Source organism: Solenopsis invicta, chromosome 4 (genome assembly GCF_016802725.1).
Source record: "Solenopsis invicta isolate M01_SB chromosome 4, UNIL_Sinv_3.0, whole genome shotgun sequence".
In the NCBI taxonomy this organism is placed as follows: Eukaryota; Metazoa; Arthropoda; class Insecta; order Hymenoptera; family Formicidae; genus Solenopsis; species Solenopsis invicta.
The window spans coordinates 17,184,667-17,203,922 of record NC_052667.1 but is presented as its reverse complement, the minus strand read 5'-3'; the positions used below and the strand labels follow the sequence as shown (position 1 = coordinate 17,203,922).

At 29.9% G+C, this 19,256-nt stretch overlaps 1 protein-coding gene across 2 annotated transcripts in view; it reads right to left on the bottom strand.

The window, feature by feature from the left end:
- The window catches only part of LOC105197011, a 255,685-nt gene extending 237,583 nt beyond the window's left edge, over nucleotides 1-18,102 (bottom strand). For both annotated transcript variants that reach the window (XM_039447795.1, XM_039447796.1), the window contains exon 1: nucleotides 17,910-18,102. In XM_039447795.1, coding sequence (XP_039303729.1) covers nucleotides 17,910-17,979 — 70 coding nt within the window. In that variant the 5' untranslated portion in view covers nucleotides 17,980-18,102. The remainder of the gene's footprint in view (nucleotides 1-17,909) is intronic.
- Between the last annotated feature and the right edge of the window lie 1,154 nt (nucleotides 18,103-19,256).

Here is a 19,256-nt window from a genome sequence, read left to right as displayed (position 1 = left end):
CGAATTAAAGGGATTAGATTCTCTGACTCAAATAAGGACCGACAATCGCACGACTGTCAAAAGAGCGTTAAAGCGTATCATGACACGGTGACCAGAGTCATAAAATTGCGTTCGCCCTTGTGTTGTACATCCATCTAGTACGACCACGAGTTAAAGATTTTGTTGCGTTCTTTCCTACCTTCCCTAAATTCCAAATGGTTTTTCCTCAACCATCTTTCCTTTAAGGCAGGACGTAACATAACAAGATCTCAAATTAACATAAAGATATATGTCAAATTGGATTAAAGAGGCTTCTTTCTTGGAACGCGTATCTTGCTTGACTGAGGTAATAGTCAATATAAAAACAAAAATAAACAACAATGTCATATGTGATCAATAAAAACATGCTTAAACTTTTTCGTTAGATAGCAAGCCAACCAAACAGTAATACGAATCATCGAGGAATTTAGACAATAATTTATTTTGAACTACTCCCATTGGCCAAACAATTAATTGTGACAAAAAGGAAAAAGGAGAGTAAGATGACGATTTTATGATTTGTCGATTTTTTCTAATTTTTGTGATAATGTAAATATAATGATTTTTTTCCAGATTCACTAAAGTGACATAATCTGTAAAAATTAAAAACTATTAAATAAATTAAAATTTTTTAAAATTTAAATTTTTTAAGAACATTTTAACTTTGTCATCTTGCCTCTATATGTGGGTAAGATGGTAATTAATCAAATAAAGTTAAAAATATAAGGTCAATTGGAGGGAAATGTCACACTCAATAAGTTTTTTTCTAGAATAACTTTATCAGATTATGGATTTGAGCGACGAAAATTAATATAATATTTTTGAAATTTTTATTTATACAAATAAATTAATACAAATTTTGACGTTCCAGATTTTTGAAAAAAGAAAATTAGTTAAGTCCTGCAAAACTGTCACCTTCCCTAACATACATGGATAAGATGCCACTTCCTAGAAGAAAGATGTCACAATTATTTTAATATTATGACATAATAGAAACTTGCATATTTTGTTTATTGAAAATCAAGTTTAAATTATAAAAACGCAGAAATAAGTAATAAAACGTAAATGGAAAATTTACTTTGAAAAGCAATTTTTTATACGGCCATATTTACAAGTTTAAACAGCATTTCACAAATTTAAATGTTTCAAAATGTTAAAGAAAATTGTTTTTCGCGCCTCAAGAAAGCAGAGTCAAATAAGCGCCCGCGTGCGAGCCAGTACGAGTGATGTGAGATGACGCTCGAGAGCGTGGCGTCTGCGTGCACCTTTTTCATGTATGCGGTTGGGCGAATTTCTTTGCTCGCATTTCCCGTGTGTGCGTGCACGAACAAGCATCCGCATTGTGCCTCTGTCTTACATATAATTAAATAAAACATTTTGTGTTCCTCTGAATACCGTTCCGCCCGAGTATTTTCTTTCACCACACCTCATAATTCCAACACAAAATGTTTAGATTTATATAAAGCACCTAAAATTTTTCAAACTATTTTAATGAAGGTATCAAGCTCAAATAATAGTTTTGTATAAACTGGCATCTTACCTTCAAATATTAAGAAATGCCACTGAAGTTTGTATTATTTTATTTATTGTAATATTTGAAATTATCGGGAATACTATAACTTATAAATACAATAATTATGAAGCTTATGATTATTTTATGCATAATAATTTACATTAATTTTTGAATAAAAATAATATTCGTAGAACATTTTTTACAGATATTAAAATAACATATTACGAATATTATATAAAGCGAACATATAACATTAATACAATATTTCTATATATATATATATATATATATATATATGTTCGTCTAAGGGTTGTTGCAAGGACCTTTTTTGACATAATTTTTTTTATTAAAAACACTAAAATATACCTAACTGTTTTTTTATGAATTTTTAAAATCACCGCATTAATTTCTTAGATATTATGTAAAACATAGGAAATGGTTGTTCCGGGGACCGTCCTATTTTAATGTTTTAATATGATACAAAACTTTATTAATACTTTTTTTGCATTGTAGTAACATATTTTAACAATTTCATATAACTGTCTTATGAGAAATGTACATATTAAATTAAATTAATAATATTTTTAATTTGGTCCCGGGAATCACCAAATGTATACAGCACAATTTCGGTTTACCATTTAAAAATTTAACCACTAAGGTTAATAGAGATACTCCGTACGCGATTAATTTATTTGATTGTTTCACATTAACTTTTTTTAAATGGAACATCCCATTTTTGATTCCAGAATCAAATAAATGGTGTTAAGACCTTTTCAAAATCATAAGAAAATGTTTTTAAAGAAACTTTTTGGAACATTTCCTTTAACCTTCTATTTTACATTAATATAATCATTTTCATTAATCTTCTATTTTATATTAATATAATCACTATTGCACGTAATATGTATCTTTTCAGGACGTTAAGATTTTTAGCATATCTAATTCCAAATGCTTTCTTTGTTTATTTTAAGCAATTACATATTATTAGTCTTAATATTGACAATTAAGAATTTAATGCTTATATTTCGATATTAATAATAATAATATTTTTTATTTATTTCAAGAGTTTTGTTTATAGGTGTGCAAATTATACGAGATTTTTCGACTATTTATGAAATGTAAATTATTATTAGGATACTACAACATTAAATTCTTTACTAAAATCAATGAAACATACATTTATTTTATATTTACGTTTGCATATTTATAATAAGTATCGGTATGTTTTTATTTTTTATAAATGAATCACTACGTACGAATATATGCAATTAGTAAAAATATACGCATTCACGTGATGCATTTACGTTTAAGAACCCAATAAATCTGCCGACTGTGTTTTAAAATAATAATCTCGTATATTCATGTATGTGTAGTCAGTCAATAAAAGGTTGCAATAGATTGCAACACTTTTTTTGAAACGCAGAAAAATTTTGGTAATGTAAACTAACATTTCTGGATATAATGTGCGGTTAGGACAGCTGTCAAAATAACACAGTTGTGAATTATACAAGTTGAAACAAAGAAATGTATTCCGAAAAAAATCGAAAAAGAAGTGTTGCAATCTGTTACCTTTTTTATTGATCGACTGGACTAGATTAACACAAAGAATTAATAACAAAAATTAATAAATGTGACGGTTTATTCGATGATAAATCTATTAATCATTAGTGGTAACGGTATTACACGTTATTTTTATTCAAGAAACTGTTTTATTTCATATATCTTAAAACGATTTTAATTACAATGTTATCATCTACTTGAAATTAGCAATCACTACTATTAAGCAGTACAAAAAATTGTCAATAATCTATTAACTTTTAGCGGTCCTGGTAACATATGTTTTTTCTGTTTCACATGATTCACATACATTTAAAAATACAATAAATCTAGTAACTTGTTTCACAATAGCAATTTCATCTCATTGTTAATTAGAATAACGCTTAACGTATCATTAATTAATGTGAGTAATCAAAGAACAATATCTCAGTTTTTAGTAATATCAGTAACGTAAATTCACAGATATCTATACTAAACTAGATCGCTAACCTGTGGCATTAGCATATGACAGTATTGAGGCAGGAAGGATATCCGGTTTCAGCCATGTTACCTACAACAAAATGGCCACTCCAATGCCGCTCTTGCTTGTCATTATGGCACGATATCGAAAAAACACACTCGATAATCGCAATTAATATGCTCAACGGTGCTCAGCGGTTAACCGGTTTAGTTGTCAAACCTGTCAAACACATACGCACTAACCTAATCTACGCGTAGGCGGCATTTTCTTGTTGGGTAAGATGGCCGAATCCGGATATCCTGCCGGACACAGCTATTCAGCCGAAGGTAGCGATCTAGTTGTTAGATAGATATCTGTGCGTAAATTACACAGACATACAAAAAACAAAAGTGTCATGTCCGAGGGACTACACCTATGTATCCGTATGTATTTTGACGCCTTGAAACCAAATATGACCTCAGAATTGCTCCATCAAGTCAGGATTTTTTCACACTTAAAAAATTGCCAAATATTCCTTAAAATTACACTATACAGCCCGGTTAAAGAAATCCTGATTTAATGGAGAAATTCTAAGGTTATACTATATTCTGTTTCAGAGCCTCAAAATACATAAGAATACATAGATTTAATCTCTCGGACATGACACTTTTGTTTTTTAGTATGTCTGTGTAATTGATTTTTTCTTTACCACATCGTATTTTCCCGTCTGTTCTATTAATGCATACATTTCTCTGGTGATGTAGAGAATGATTGACAAAAACGTCAAAGATATGTGTGAAAAATCTTAACCAACAATTTTGCGTAACACAATAAATCTGTTCTTTATAATTGACACAGTTTACATTTGCTGCATTTAAAGTACAATTAGGTTTATTCTTTATAGTTAAATTAGTGTTTGTGCAACATTGTATGTACTTAACTTGAAATAGATGTACATTTGCAGTGTTTTTGATGAAAGCAAAATAAAATGTTTTACAGTCCAGTTATAAAAAATAAATTCGTTAATTAGCGGTACCGGTAACATACAATGAGTACATTCAATACTATGATCACTCACTGAGCGGCTATGTGGCAATTAATTGAAATTGGTTAGATTTAAAAATAAAAACTGATCACATTCAATTACTGCTTAATCGCATCGTGAATGATCGTAATACTGAATGTACGCATTGTATATTAACGGTACCGTTAATTAACGGATTTGTTCTTTATAGCTGGACTGTAAAAGTTTTTATTTTCCTTTAGCTAAAAATACGTCAAATATATATCTATAAATAGTAGCATCCAATGCTTCATGTACTAGAACAATACAGAATTAAGAAATGCGAGTTCGATGATATATTTATTAATGGTACCAACATCGTACGTTATTTCCCATAAAACTTTCATTTCATGAAACCGTCTCAGCAAACACAGTTACATAATAGTAACGTTGACACAATAAACCTGGAGGTAACACGCAATATAACGTGTTTGTTATACGAGGTGTGTTCAAAAAGTATCGCGAATTTTGTGTTTTTTCAAAAATTATTTATTTATGCATGAATATCTATTTTGTCCCCTTCAAAGTAATCCCCATGAGATATTATACACTTGTGCCAACGGTTTTTCCAATCTTCGAAGCACTTCAAAAAATCATTTTTTTTTATCTTGTTCAGCTCCTCCTTTGATGCCGTCTTTATCTCGTCAAGCGTAGCGTAACGTCGTCCTTTCATGGGCCTCTTCAGTTTAGGGAACAAGAAAAAGTCACAGGGGGCCAGATCTGGGGAATACGGTGGCTGCGGCATCATTAGTGTGTTGTTTTTGGCCAAAAAGTCGCGCACATTGCTTCGCGCAAATTGCGCATAACTTGCAGGTAATATTCCTTATTGACCGTTCTACCCTGTGGCAAGAACTCATGATGCACCACGCCCCTGCAATCGAAGAAAACTGTCAGCAAAACTTTCACATTCGACCGAACTTGGCGCGCTTTTTTCGGTCTTGGTTCGTGCGGCAGCTTCCATTGAGATGATTGAGCTTTGGTTTCCACGTCATAACCATAAACCCACGATTCGTCACCAGTTATGACCCTCTGGAGCAAATTTGGGTCGTCGCGGACAGAGTCCAACATCTCATTAGCAATGTTCATGCGATGCTGTTTTTGGTCGCAATTGAGCAATTTTGGTACGAATTTCGCGGCGACCCGTCTCATGCCCAAATCATTGATAAAAATCGAATGGCACGAGCCAATCGATATGTTTAGGTCCTCAGCAACTCTCTAACGGTGATTCGACGATTGGCCAATACCATTTTCTCCACTTCATTAATTTTTTCGTCTGTTGTTGAAGTGCTCGGGCGTCCGGCACGCTCTTCGTCGTTCACATCTTCTCGGCCTTCTGAGAACATTTTGTACCACCGATAAACGTTGCTTCGGTCCAAGGTAGCTTCTCCGTATGCCACAGTCAACATTCGGAATGCATCCGCGCACTTAATTTCGTTTTTCACACAAAATTTGATACAGGTTCTTTGATCCATTTTTTTGAATAGGTAAAAATCGAAGACGATCCAAAACACGTGCAAGCAAAGCAGCTGTCAACAATTAAGTGAACATTCAAAATGGCCGAGCTTGTCGGCATAAGTGAGAGACATGAGTACCAACATAACGCCACAAAAAGATCGAAATTCGAATATACGTAACCCGCAAAAATTCAAAATTCGCAATACTTTTTGAACACACCTCGTATACATACATAATAAATATGCATTCGAAAATTGTGTTGTTCTTTATATTAAATAAGACATTTTGAAGATGTTCTAAGGACGTCCTTTAAATGTCTAGCAGATATTGGTGGTACGTTTCGAAAAGGTCCGCTATATACATATATATATGTCAACGAAGTTGAGTATTTTTATTATTATCATCATTATCATTATTATTATAACACAAGAATTTTATAAATTATAAAATTATAAAGATAATTTTTCATGTTAAAAAATATTTAACAAAAGATATATTTAACCATATATAAACATAAACTACAAATTTTGATAATATGAGAAGTTTTAATATACAGTATATAGCTTTGATAATATGAGAAGCTTTAATATACAGTATATAGCTTTTTAATAAAATATATTATTCGTTAATATTTAATATTTTATTATATATAATATTTAAATTATGTAATATTTAATACATATGTATAATACTATAACGATTAATTTAATATGCTATTTAATGGCTATTTTATTTGTGAGGAAAATTCTACTCAAAATATAAATAAATAATAACATATATTATATCAAATAAAATTTTTCTCGGAAAAAACGTTTTGGAACGTAAACTTATAAAGAAAGTAATTATACATCTAGCAGCAAGGTATATATATTTGATTTACAGAATCATATTTGTTTACATGATTCTGTGAATCAAATACATGTATACATTAAAATTTGATTTAATTATAATTTATGAAATCCTGTAATTTCGGATTGAAATGAATTTAACAAGTGAGTGCTGGCACCACCGCTAGGCGGCCACTCCGCGAGAGATCTTCTCGTGAGTCAAATGCGGCCACGGGCCTTATATCTAGGCGCCACCGCGGCCGACTCCCCAGCTCATAACTTCAGTAAGGACTTTTAGGAGCTGCTTGTTGTAACCTCGAGACGAATACTCGTTCTCAGTCTTTTCAAATGTGGTGTGTGCGTGTGTGCGTGTGTGTGTGTGTGTAACGCTGTTCTACATAAATTTTTATAATATTTACATGTAAATAACAATTTGTATTGTTAATTTAATCTTGTACAAAAATTAAATATTTAATTCAAATTTAATCTTTTTTTAGTCCTTTTTAACGAAAAGGATACAAGAAATATTTTTTTGTAAATTAAACATTTATAACGTTTTATATTAATGTATTCTGTTTTAATAAATCTATCTGGGTTCCGATTTTATAATATTTTCAATCTGTCTTAACACCATATTTTCGGTCCAGAAATCTCGATCGATTCGGACTACTTTTTTTTTTATCGGTTTTAATCGCACATTTTCGGCAGGGTTAATACTACTTTTACTAATAAATATCATTTTTTACTAAATAAAGTTTTAATCGCGCAATATAAAATAATGTCCAAACAACGTCCATAAAAGTCCTTTTTATGTCCTGCTGAGACGTCCTAATGACGTCCATTTGACGTCAGAAGGCGGTACATTGTACGTCCGAAGGACGTTTCCTAGACGTCTACAAGACACAATTGGTATGTCATCTGGACGTCAAGACATGTCCGACCGCGTCCGAAGGATGTCCTTGTGTTGCGTGGGAAGTGCATTTCAGAAATGTTTGACGACTGGAAAAAGCGCTGGCACAAATGCATTGTATCAGAGGGGGATTATTTTGAAAGAGATAACATAATTTTGGATGAATAAATAAATATTTTTTTATAAAAATGAAAAGTCACCTTACTTTTTGATCACACCTCGTATGTATGTATGTATGCATGCATGCATGTACGTATGTATGTATGTATATACATATGTAAGATACCAAATACAAATACCGAATAATGGCTTAAGTCAGACTGTTGATATACAAGGAACAAACACCAAGATGCCAGTGGAGTCTTTATCTAGTAATAAGAAAACTAGCAGTCGGAACGACGGACCTTGAGTTCAAACCCACCTAAGCTATTTTATTTTTCCAACTATCTTACAGTAAATTTACATCGAAGCAAAGGCATATGAAACAGTAATAGCGGAATCTTGCAGATCAACAGACAGTATTTTATAGATTTTCCTCAGAAGTGGGATAAAGATCACACAGGCGAATCGTGATTTACCTGCAGAAGGACAGAGAGATGCCTAGAAGAAGAAAAACAGAAAATACAGGGTGACCAGCTTCGGATTAGATAGACCACCGGCGCTTATGGAAAAATACATATAAAAGAAAAAAGATGCAGGGTGACCGGCATTGGAACAAGGTACCACCGGCGCTCATGGAAAAATAAATATAATAGAAAAATTGAAAGAAGATGAAAGTTAAAAGAGATAGAAGAAGATAAAGGCTAAGGAGATAGAAGAATAAAAACCTCATCGTAATAATCTATATACATTAGTCTGGGACACCGTGTATAAACCATAGTCCTAGTGATAATTCCAGTGACAATTCTAAAATGCTCATATGATAATGAAAGAAATCAAATTAAAAATGTTGACATTATTGATCGATATTATCGACACTTTTAGTTCCATTTAGTAGATATCGCAGGACCGTCGGAGTTTGGTCATCTCTCTAGCATCTCTTTAATGCATCCAAAACATTTCTTACTATAAGGTACTTGAACCGAATAAGCCCCAGTACTAAATAAGGCCCACTTTTAAATTTACCATTTAAAAATGCGCTTTATGTTTAAAATATATGCTTAAAAGATGTCATAGGTAGTAAAGAGGGACTAGGGAATTAATACCGGTAGCAACACGTTTATTCAGTGCAACAAAAGCTTGTAAGAAAGTGGAGATATTAACCGTTTTTATAAAAATTTCTTGTAAGTTTAATAAATATTAGGGTGGTCCAAAAAAATCAACTATTTTTTCTTATGTGCTTTTACCAGAAATCAAAAGTATATGTTGCAAAAGTAAATTTTGTTTTCTATTCAAATTTTTAAAAAATGTTTTAGAGGTCGCTGTAGTTGTTTAAACACGAAAATCGAGGTAACATAATATTTTAATTTTTTTAATCACATTGAGCCATATCCTGTTGAGTTGATCATTGAGATATTGTTGTCAGGAATCAAATATATAAGTTTGAATTTTTGTAGTCAAAAATACTGACAGAAAGTCATTTATTTAATTCAAAACTCGAATTTTTACAAAAATGAACATTTAAAGGCTTAAAAAATCTATTTTGACCAATCGCAGTCGAAAATCGTTTATGGTATCGGTTTTCTTGTTCAATGGAGAATATATTATAATATACAGAAACTTCAACATTTATTGATAGATAGCGCAACAGTCATACAGTTAAGAAGAGCTTTATGTTTAAAATATATGCTTTAAAATATATGCAAAAATATGACACAAAAGATGTGTCACAGAAAGTAGATAAAGAGGGAATCAATACCGGTAGCAACACGTTTATTCGGTGCAACAAAAGCTTGTAACAAAAGGCGTGTTTTCTATTCCTGCACTAGACTGCACTGGAACGTTCTTTCTTGCTTTCGCTAACTTTGAAATATCTATCTATTTCATTTTAAGTGTACACTTATTTAGAGAGTTCAGGAACAGAAAACAAACGGAAAGTGGGGAAATCAGCCGTTTTTATAAAAATTTGTTGTAAATTTAATAAGTATACATTATTTTATGATTTATTACAACATATTGTAATATTATTTAACTTTCTAACTGTAGAAAAAAACAAATATATTATAGGGCATTCCTAGATCTTGTCCTAACAATCGATAACACACGATCGGTAACGAGTAATAAATACTCATGCAGGACGCATAAATCATTGGCGACACAAACGTTTCCGGTTACGCCGCTACGAGAGCCGGCGAACAGTTGAAAATAAAGACTTGAGCCTGCAAAAACACGTTCACGACTAATCTTGTGATTTTCCCTCTGATTCCCCACAATATATATCTTGATTTTTGGAATAAATATATTTTTTTATAAATAGTGTATTATTAAATAAGGCCCACTTATACATTTATTGTTATAGCCATTGCTATTTGTTTATTATGTACGTGGCTTGCAACAGAAAATAATGTTTTTCAATGATGCTAACTTTCTATAAGCTAAAATTGCACTAAAATAGCCAGAATTTCTTAAAGTTAAAATATTAATTATAGACAAAATTAAAAATAATTGAAATGTTTTACAATAAAATAGATCTTAAAGGATTTTGTATTTGTGATTAATAATCATTTTAACAGTGAGTTGGAAAATATATTTAATTCCTTTGTTATTTTCAATTTATTTTTAATTCGGGCCTTATTAAAAGCACAAGAATTTAATAAGGCCCAATGTCAGAGTTAAAAAAATTTTTTTTTTGTTTATTAAAAAATGTTTTATATAAATAATAATTTTATTTTTGCAAGTGGTTGAAATAAACATTTTATTCTCATGTTCATTTCAATATATTTGTAAATGAAATTTATAAAAAATAAAGTAAGTTAGGTGGGCCTTATTCGGCTCGGGTACCTTATTATCCCCTTTTGTGAATTAACATTAAAAACTATCAGAGATTTATTATTATCCAAAGTCTTTAATGAATTAAACATCGACTCATCATTTGTTATTAAGTTAAATAAATTAACAATTCGTCATCTTACATTGATATCCCCCTTTCTTCTAGTGTCAGCAATTAAACAATTTAAAGATAGTAATTTAGAAAAAGCGTCTAATTCTGGTCACTTGTAAAGAAATTATGGCTCCTGCACACTAGACGCGGAAATGCTTGCCGCGCGGCTATTAGGTGACATGTTCTAACAATTGCTTATGGAGTTATTCGCGGAAAACGCGATTAATTCGTTATATTTAATCGTGTACACAACATCACACAAAACAGATACAAACGAGCACAATACTCATCCATTGTAATCTATTTAAAGGCTACATCCCGAGATGTTGTCACATAACAAAGAATTTACATGGACTAATCATTTATTGACCATTAATCGTGCAGGGACTTATACTGTTCTTGCGGGGCAACGAAGAATCAACTATATACACTCTTACACATAATGATACAACGAGTGGATTTTTGACATGCGCTCAAAACCGTGCGAATTCTCACGTCTGTAATTAGAATAGATTAATGTTAATGTTACGGCCGAAGAAGGTCAAGTTAGATCAAAACATACAGTATTTGCAATCTTATAAAATTTTAATAAATTATTTAAATAACAACTGTTTTGCTCGTTCACGGTCTTTAATTATTCTGTAATTGCTTAAAAATTGTTTTTATGAATGGCCATATTACAACCATTTTTTTCCTTCCACCGATTATGCAGTGCATTAGATTTTTATAAATCGCGTTCTAAATAAATAAATATTTCATTACTTTCAGTCTAGAATCTGTCAAACAACACTTTGATGAATGTAATCGTGCAAGTTTTAGAAAATATTAATTGTAAACAAATTTATTCAATAAAATTAAAATGGGTGAGGTCCATATTACCCTCTTTTCCTCTAACATTTTTAATAAAGATTTTGATTTTTTTCCTTCATGTATATAAAATATCTATAAAATATTTATATAGTAATAAATATTTGTAAATATTTATCATAAATATTGATTAGAATAGACTAGAATAGATTAGAACATCAATTTGACAACATTGTCGAAAAAAGTTATACAAGTCTATGCTAAAATCATGTGACGGGGTATAATTTTTTAGTATAATTTTTTATCAATTTCAAAAATGAATATATTAGTAATAGAATACGGAGATTCTGACAGTTCCACGAAAAAATTTAGCATAGTCGCTTTCAGGTTTTTTTCGAGATAAACCGACATTGTTCGTAATACGATATTTACTTCATGTAAAAATGTTGCAACCTGTACAAAACAAAATCAGTCCGAGTATGAATTGCATAATAAAACATTGTATTCTTAAACTTTGACTTAGATACTTAATATGAATAATTAATGTGCTTGAAATTAATTTGTGCATTTATATGCATGCAATATTAATGTAGTAAGGTAAAATCGCGTATTATGAGATAGGTTCCTAATATACAGGGTGATTCAGAACGACCCATGTGTCCCTGTAAAGACGTGTTCTTGGATAAATTCTGAGACAATTTTTCCTGTACGAAAATTTTGTCCGACGCTTACTTTTTGAATAATAAGAGGATAAAGTTAGCAAATCACGGGCCGTGTACACATGGTAGACAAAGGCGGCGCAACTCACCGTCCGACGCGGGCGCTTACCCGTATCGGACGGTGAGTTGCGCCGCCTTTGTCTACCATGTGTACACGGCTCATGATTTGCTAACTTTATCCTCTTATTCAAAAAGTAAGCGCCGGACAAAATTTTCGTACAGGAAAAATCGTCTCAGAATTTACCCAAGAACACGTCTTTACAGAGACACATGGGTCGTTCTGAATCACCCTGTATAAGGCAGAGAGGTTTCGGCTATATTAATAAATGCATGTAGTTGGTACCATCATAAACTTATTACTCTTGGGGTGAAATTTATTTCGTAGAAAATTCATTATTAGATCATGCGTGCAGTCGTTGAAAACAAAATTTTTTGAAATTGGATGTCAAGATTTATTGAGATGAGTCTTTAAACCCGTTTATTATAAAATAAACAAATATTTGATAATAAATTCTGCGTGCACTAATAAAGTAAAGTCGTATTAATAAAAAAATACAGAATGTGATGATTTGCTTAATTATAAATATTAGATTTGGTGATCGTGAAACCGTAAAACGTAAAATTCATAATATGAGACACCCAAAAATCCCTATTTATTATTGCATATTCTGACTTCGAGAGCTTTTTAAAATGCTATAATAAAGTTTTTTATCGAGAATTTTTGAATTATGAGGCTTGAAATATAACCCTCAACATTAACATTGAGACTTAAAATATCTCGAAGAGAATATATTTTGAAGAAAAATTTTACGTACAAAAGTTTTTGAACATCGAAAGAGCTATTTGGTCAACTAGATTTTCAGTCTAAAGCCTAATTTAAACCTAATGAGGTCCAAGTCAATAAGACCAATTTTATATAAAAAAAACCTTTGTGTCTCATATTGGGAACCCTTTTTGAATTACTAAAATTGGCAATTTTGATAAAAAATTTCATTTTGGAGATGAAACTTTTATATATTTATTATAATTTGGATATAAAAATAGGAGTTAATATGATATAAATGAAATAAATTATAAGCTATTAAAAAAAGATATCTTATAATAGACCACTTTACCCTATTTATTCTTTAAAATGTTAAAAAGCTAATTTATATAAATGTTAAAAAGTTAATTTATATAAAATTAACAAAACTATTTATATAAAATTAACAAAATTATTTTTGACCTTTTAAAAATATGTTTAAAAATATGTGAATTCAAAACCAAGCTTTAAAATTTCAAACATTTTAATTGATTGCGTTCAAATATTTTAACAAATATTTTTAAAAACATTGTTGATTACATTGATAGAGTGTATACAGGGTTATCGAAAAAATATCAGACCCTTTGATTATTTTGAAAATTAAGCATTTTAGAAAAAGTATTTCAGACAAAAGTTGTAGAGTTTCAAAAAATATATTTACTGATCTTATCAATTTGACCTTGGATGGCGTCGCCAAGGTCATATCGAAATCACATTAACTTTTTTAAAAAAGAGTTTTTATTTTGTTATCGTACATTCAGTTTCTTTACTTCAGTTTTTTTATGGAAGATAAATGATTACATTTTATATTAAAATAAAAATTGTTTCTTTATCTCTTTTTGTTTATTCTTTATTTTTTAAGGCATCTAGAAAAAAAATTTTTCCATTGTACCAATGGAACGCCCTATTTTTGATTCCAAAATCTAATAGCTGTATGATGTTAAGAGCTTTCCAAAATCCTACAAAAAAGTTTATTTTTGTTGAGTATTTTTCGAGTTGTGGAGCTTGAAAGCTACAGTGTACTGTAACTTTCAAGCGTCATAACTTGGAAAGTACTTAACAAAAATAAACTTATTTATAGTGTTTTGAAAAGTTTTTGAAATTAACTATAAAAAAATGCAATAAAAAATATAAAATGTTAGGGTAGTGCCGACACGCTTTAATTAGGAAACTATCGATACTCTAACTCTTATATCTTTTATTGCATTTTCCTATAGTCGATTTCAAGAACTTTTAAAAACATTTTAAATAAGTTTATTTTTGTTAAGTACATTCCAAGTTATGACGCTTGAAAGTTACAGTACACTGTAGTTTTCAAACCTCACAACTCGGAAAGTACTTAACAAAAATAAACTTTTTTGTAGGATTTTGAAAAGCTCTTGACACCAGCTATTAGATTCTGGAATCAGAAATAGGGTGTTCTATTTAAAAACGTTAATGTGATTTTGATCTGACCTTGGCGACGTCATCCAAGGTCAAACTGATAAGATCAGTAAATAGATCTTTTAAAACCCTACAACTTTTATTTGAAACGCTTTTTTCTAAAATGCTTAGTTTCCAAAGTAATCAAGACAGGGTGTTGAATAAAAAGGATCACATATTTTGATAGCAGATAGTATTGATCAAAACAAGAAGAAAAGATTTAATTAACATGGGTCCTAAGACTAATATCTTCAAAGATACAAGTTATTTTATTATTTGAGCTCTTTATCATTTTCTTATTAGCCGTGTCATCTTTAGAATGTAATGAACAAAGGAGTAGGGGACAGTGAGGTACAATGGGGATATCTTTTTTCTAGGTGCCTTAAAAAATAAAAAATAAACAAAGAGAGATAAAGAAACAATTTTAATTATTTTAATATGTAGTCATTTAGTAGTTTAATGTAATCATTTATCTTCCATAAAAAAAACTGAAGTAAAGAAACTGAATGTACGATAACAAAATAAGAACTCTTTTTTTACAAGAAAAAATGTTAATTGCTGAGTCAGCATTAGAGGAGTTGCTTTATGTGATTGTCATTCACGCTCACGCACGTTTCAGCTCTATGTCTTAGAGAATTACGCACTCTTTCAAATCACGCATTCTAACTTCATTTTTCTCTCCTGATATTTACGTTTGGTTCGCAATAGATACTACAAACCTACTCCTTTGTTCATTATATTCTAAAGATGACACGACTAATAAGAAAATAACAAAGAGCTCAAATAACACAATAGGTTGTATCTTTAAAAATATTAGTTTTAGGACCCATGTTAATTAGACCTTTTCTTCTTGTTTTAATCAATACTACTTGCTATCAAAATATGTGACCCTTTTTTTCAACAGTCTGTATATTTCAAAAAAATATAAATATGTATATGGAGCATTCCACGTGAAAGGAGTCCACCTAAAAATTAACTGTTTGGGATTTTTTAAATGATAATGAAAACATGTTAGTGGATGTATTGTATAAGGTTAATAATAAAAAAAGTAAGCATTATATCCTTTGCATCAAAGATATTGAAGGCTATCGTTTAAATTTAAAAAAAAGTTTTTTTTTTTTTTAACATTTTTACCTAAAATTAAAAAATATTTAAAGACATGATTTTTTTAGGATTTTTTCCGTACTCTCAGATAAAAATATTAATTTTAATGACAAAAATTTAATAGCATCAAAAAAAAGTAATTTTTTAGTTTTAAATAAAAAAAATGAACAATTTTATTTATTTTTAAAAATCTGAAAAAATTCTCAAAAATACTTCAATACATGTAGAATATCGCATCATAAAGCCAATTTTGAGATTGCAATGGGATCCTCTCAAAAACAAATATTTTTTTCAATACAAAATTATAATTTCAGCCAAAAGCTAGATAATATCAATTTTTATTTGCCAATTATTTAGTACTACCTAAATAACATTTTTCTAACAAGTAACTATAAAATAAAAAATAGTTGTGACGTCTGCATTATATATTATTTAGACTAATTTATTTTTTTCTTTATTTTTTTAGAAAAAAGTCTCGTTCCTCATCAAAACTGAATTTTTTTTTAATTAATTGATCTTCTCTCGCAGGAATAATTGCATGATATTTTAATATAGCCGGAATTGTTTTCGCTAATGTGAATCTTAGTTCCAAAAACTTACTTAATTTGTCGTAATTTGTCTTCGAACTAAACATAATTATTGTCTTTTTCATATCATTTTTAGCCTCAGCTTGTACCAACAATACCTCAGCATTGAGGATTACACTTCCTCACAAAGTAGTTTTTCTTATTAATTGTTTAAAATTTCCACCAATACCATTACAGAGACCTTTCACATGTGCTGTAGCAGAGAAATTCCATTCGGCCGTGATACCAAAAAAATCACGCACATTGTAAAACAAATTATAATTATTAAATTATAATTATTAAATTAGAATTTATTTTACCATGTGCGTGATTTTATTGGTATCACGGCCGAATGGCATTTCTTTGCTACAGCACATGGGAAAGATCTCTGTGATGATATTAATGGAAATTTTAAACGATTAGTAAGAAAAGCTAGTTTGCAAGGAAGTGCAAAAAAATAATCCTCCCCGCTGAGATATTGTACAGGTTGGCTAAAAATGATGTGAAAGAGACAACAATTATATTGAGTTTGAAGACAAATCACGACAAATTAAGTAAATTGTTGAAACCAAGATTAGTATTAGCAAAAACAATTTCGGGTACATTAAAATATCATGCAATTATTCCTCCCAGAGAAGATCAATTAATTTTAAAAAAATTTAGTTTTGATGAGGAAACGAGACTTTTTTCCAAAAATATAAATAAGTCTAAATAATATGTAATGCAGACGTCACAACTATTTTTTATTTTATAGTTATTTGTTAGAAATATGTTATTTACGTAGTACTAATTAATTGGCCAATAAAAATTGATATTATCTAGCTTTTGGCTGAAATTATAATTTTGTATTGGAAAAAATATTTGTTTTCGAGAGGATCCTATTGCGATCTCAAAATTTGTTTTATAGTACAATATTCTACATGTATTGAAGTATTTTTGAGAATTTTTTCAAATTTTAAAATAGATAAAATTGTTTATTTTTTTATTTAAAATTAAAAAATTACATTTTTCAATACTATTAAATTTTTATCACTAAAATTAATATTTTTAAGTGAAAGTACGGAAAAAATCCTAGAAAAACCATGTCTCTAAAAATTTTTAAAATTTTTGCTACAAATGTTAAAAAAAGAAAAAAGTTTTTTTTAATTTAAACGATAGCCTTCAATATCTTTGATGCAAGGCATATAATGCTTACTTTTTTTATCATTAACCTTATACAATACATCCACTAACATGTTTTCATTATCATTTTAAAAATCCTAAACAATTTATTTTTAGGTGGACGTCTTTCACGTGGAATATATTAGCCTCATATATTAGATGGATGAAAATTATATATTTTATATAAATTTTAGCATATGTTTTGCTTTGCGATTAACTCTTTGCTCGATTTTTTGTAAGTCGAATATTGTAGATTCTAATTTGCATAAGTATTCGCAAATTCATGTTTTGAATATTAAGATTTCGAAACATGCGAACATTTGCTTTAAGCATCTCGTCACGTAATAATTTAGATAATTTGGATTAATTTAGATAATTTGAATATTGTATTATATTCAGAAATATCTCTCTCTCTCTCTCTCTCTCTCTCTCTCCCTCTCTCTTTGTTTTAATTTATGAAGTTGGCCAAATATTACAAATGGAATCACAGACACGTTTTCACTCACTACAGCAAAAGAACACAAGCCACTGTATTGTTCTTGATGAACATGGAAAAACGTTCAATTTAACTCTCATATTTAAAATTGTATTAATTTGAACGCGAATAAACTGAAAAATTATTAACGTGCATTGCAATCTATACAATCCGTATGAAATTGCGACCAGACGGTGATACGATGAGTCGATCGACCAGACTGGCTAAAGTAACGGCTTGTACTTTCTTATTTCTTGTGACAGAACTGGTGGGAGTACGGAGCAGAAGAGAACGATGACCTCAATAAAAATGAAAGTATGATCAGTGTTTGCTACACCTAACAGTTTTAAACAAATATTTATCTTGGCGGGAAATCACACAATTTTAAAAAATTTATATTTATAAGTATATACGTTTACGTCGTAGAATTTATAAAATGCTCCGTCGAAGTACGTCATGCGAAACGTCTCGTAATAAATTTATTGTATGTTTAAAGATTAATAGAAAGCAATCAAATATGAATGTTAATAAATAAATATTACTTGAAATATACACTGAACACATGAATGTTTCGGGTTCACTTGCTTCTTTTCAACATGCAAAAAAAATAAATAATTTAATTACATATTCAGGGATTCATAAACGGAAACAGACGAACAACGGTCTATGTTCAAAATTATTTAATTAAACGCTAACGCAGACGTAATAATATGGACCGAGATTTCTTCTTCCATATTAGAGATAACATTTTCCCCGTTGACAATGTGTAGAGATGTAATAGAATTATTGTTGAGCCAATCGCATTATTTGTTTTTAGATGGCAACTTCGTAATTAAGTGATAACAATTTTGTGTAAAGTTATCCTACATAAAAACAATTTGTTGAAATAACGAATGAATGATATTGACTTAACGATCTGGTCAGAATAGATTAAAACTTACGTGAAAAACGTCATGTCTATTAATTAAGATTGTTGTCATAGTCAATACTTTCGGTCCTGACGGAGCATACTATTATCGACTTGTTTCCAAGAAGAGATGTAACGGACTGAGTTTCGAGTATCTATTTTGTATTATAAGTATATGAATGTGTTGTGTGTGGGATGTTATCTTTATGTACCTTTACAATTTTATTTAATTTGTTAAGGCAGCGATATCCTATCAAATGATTTTTACTTAGTTTTTTTAGTTATTGCATCAGTAGTATGATGTATGTACGGCATGACCAGACGAGAGATTTTTTATCTATAATTACATTTGATGCACTTTCTTTAGTGATGATTATCATCATTTTCATTATTTTTATAAGTGACGTCATTAGAAATAATTAATTTTTTGATTCTACGGTTGATATTGGTGAATATAGTGTCCAGCGGGTA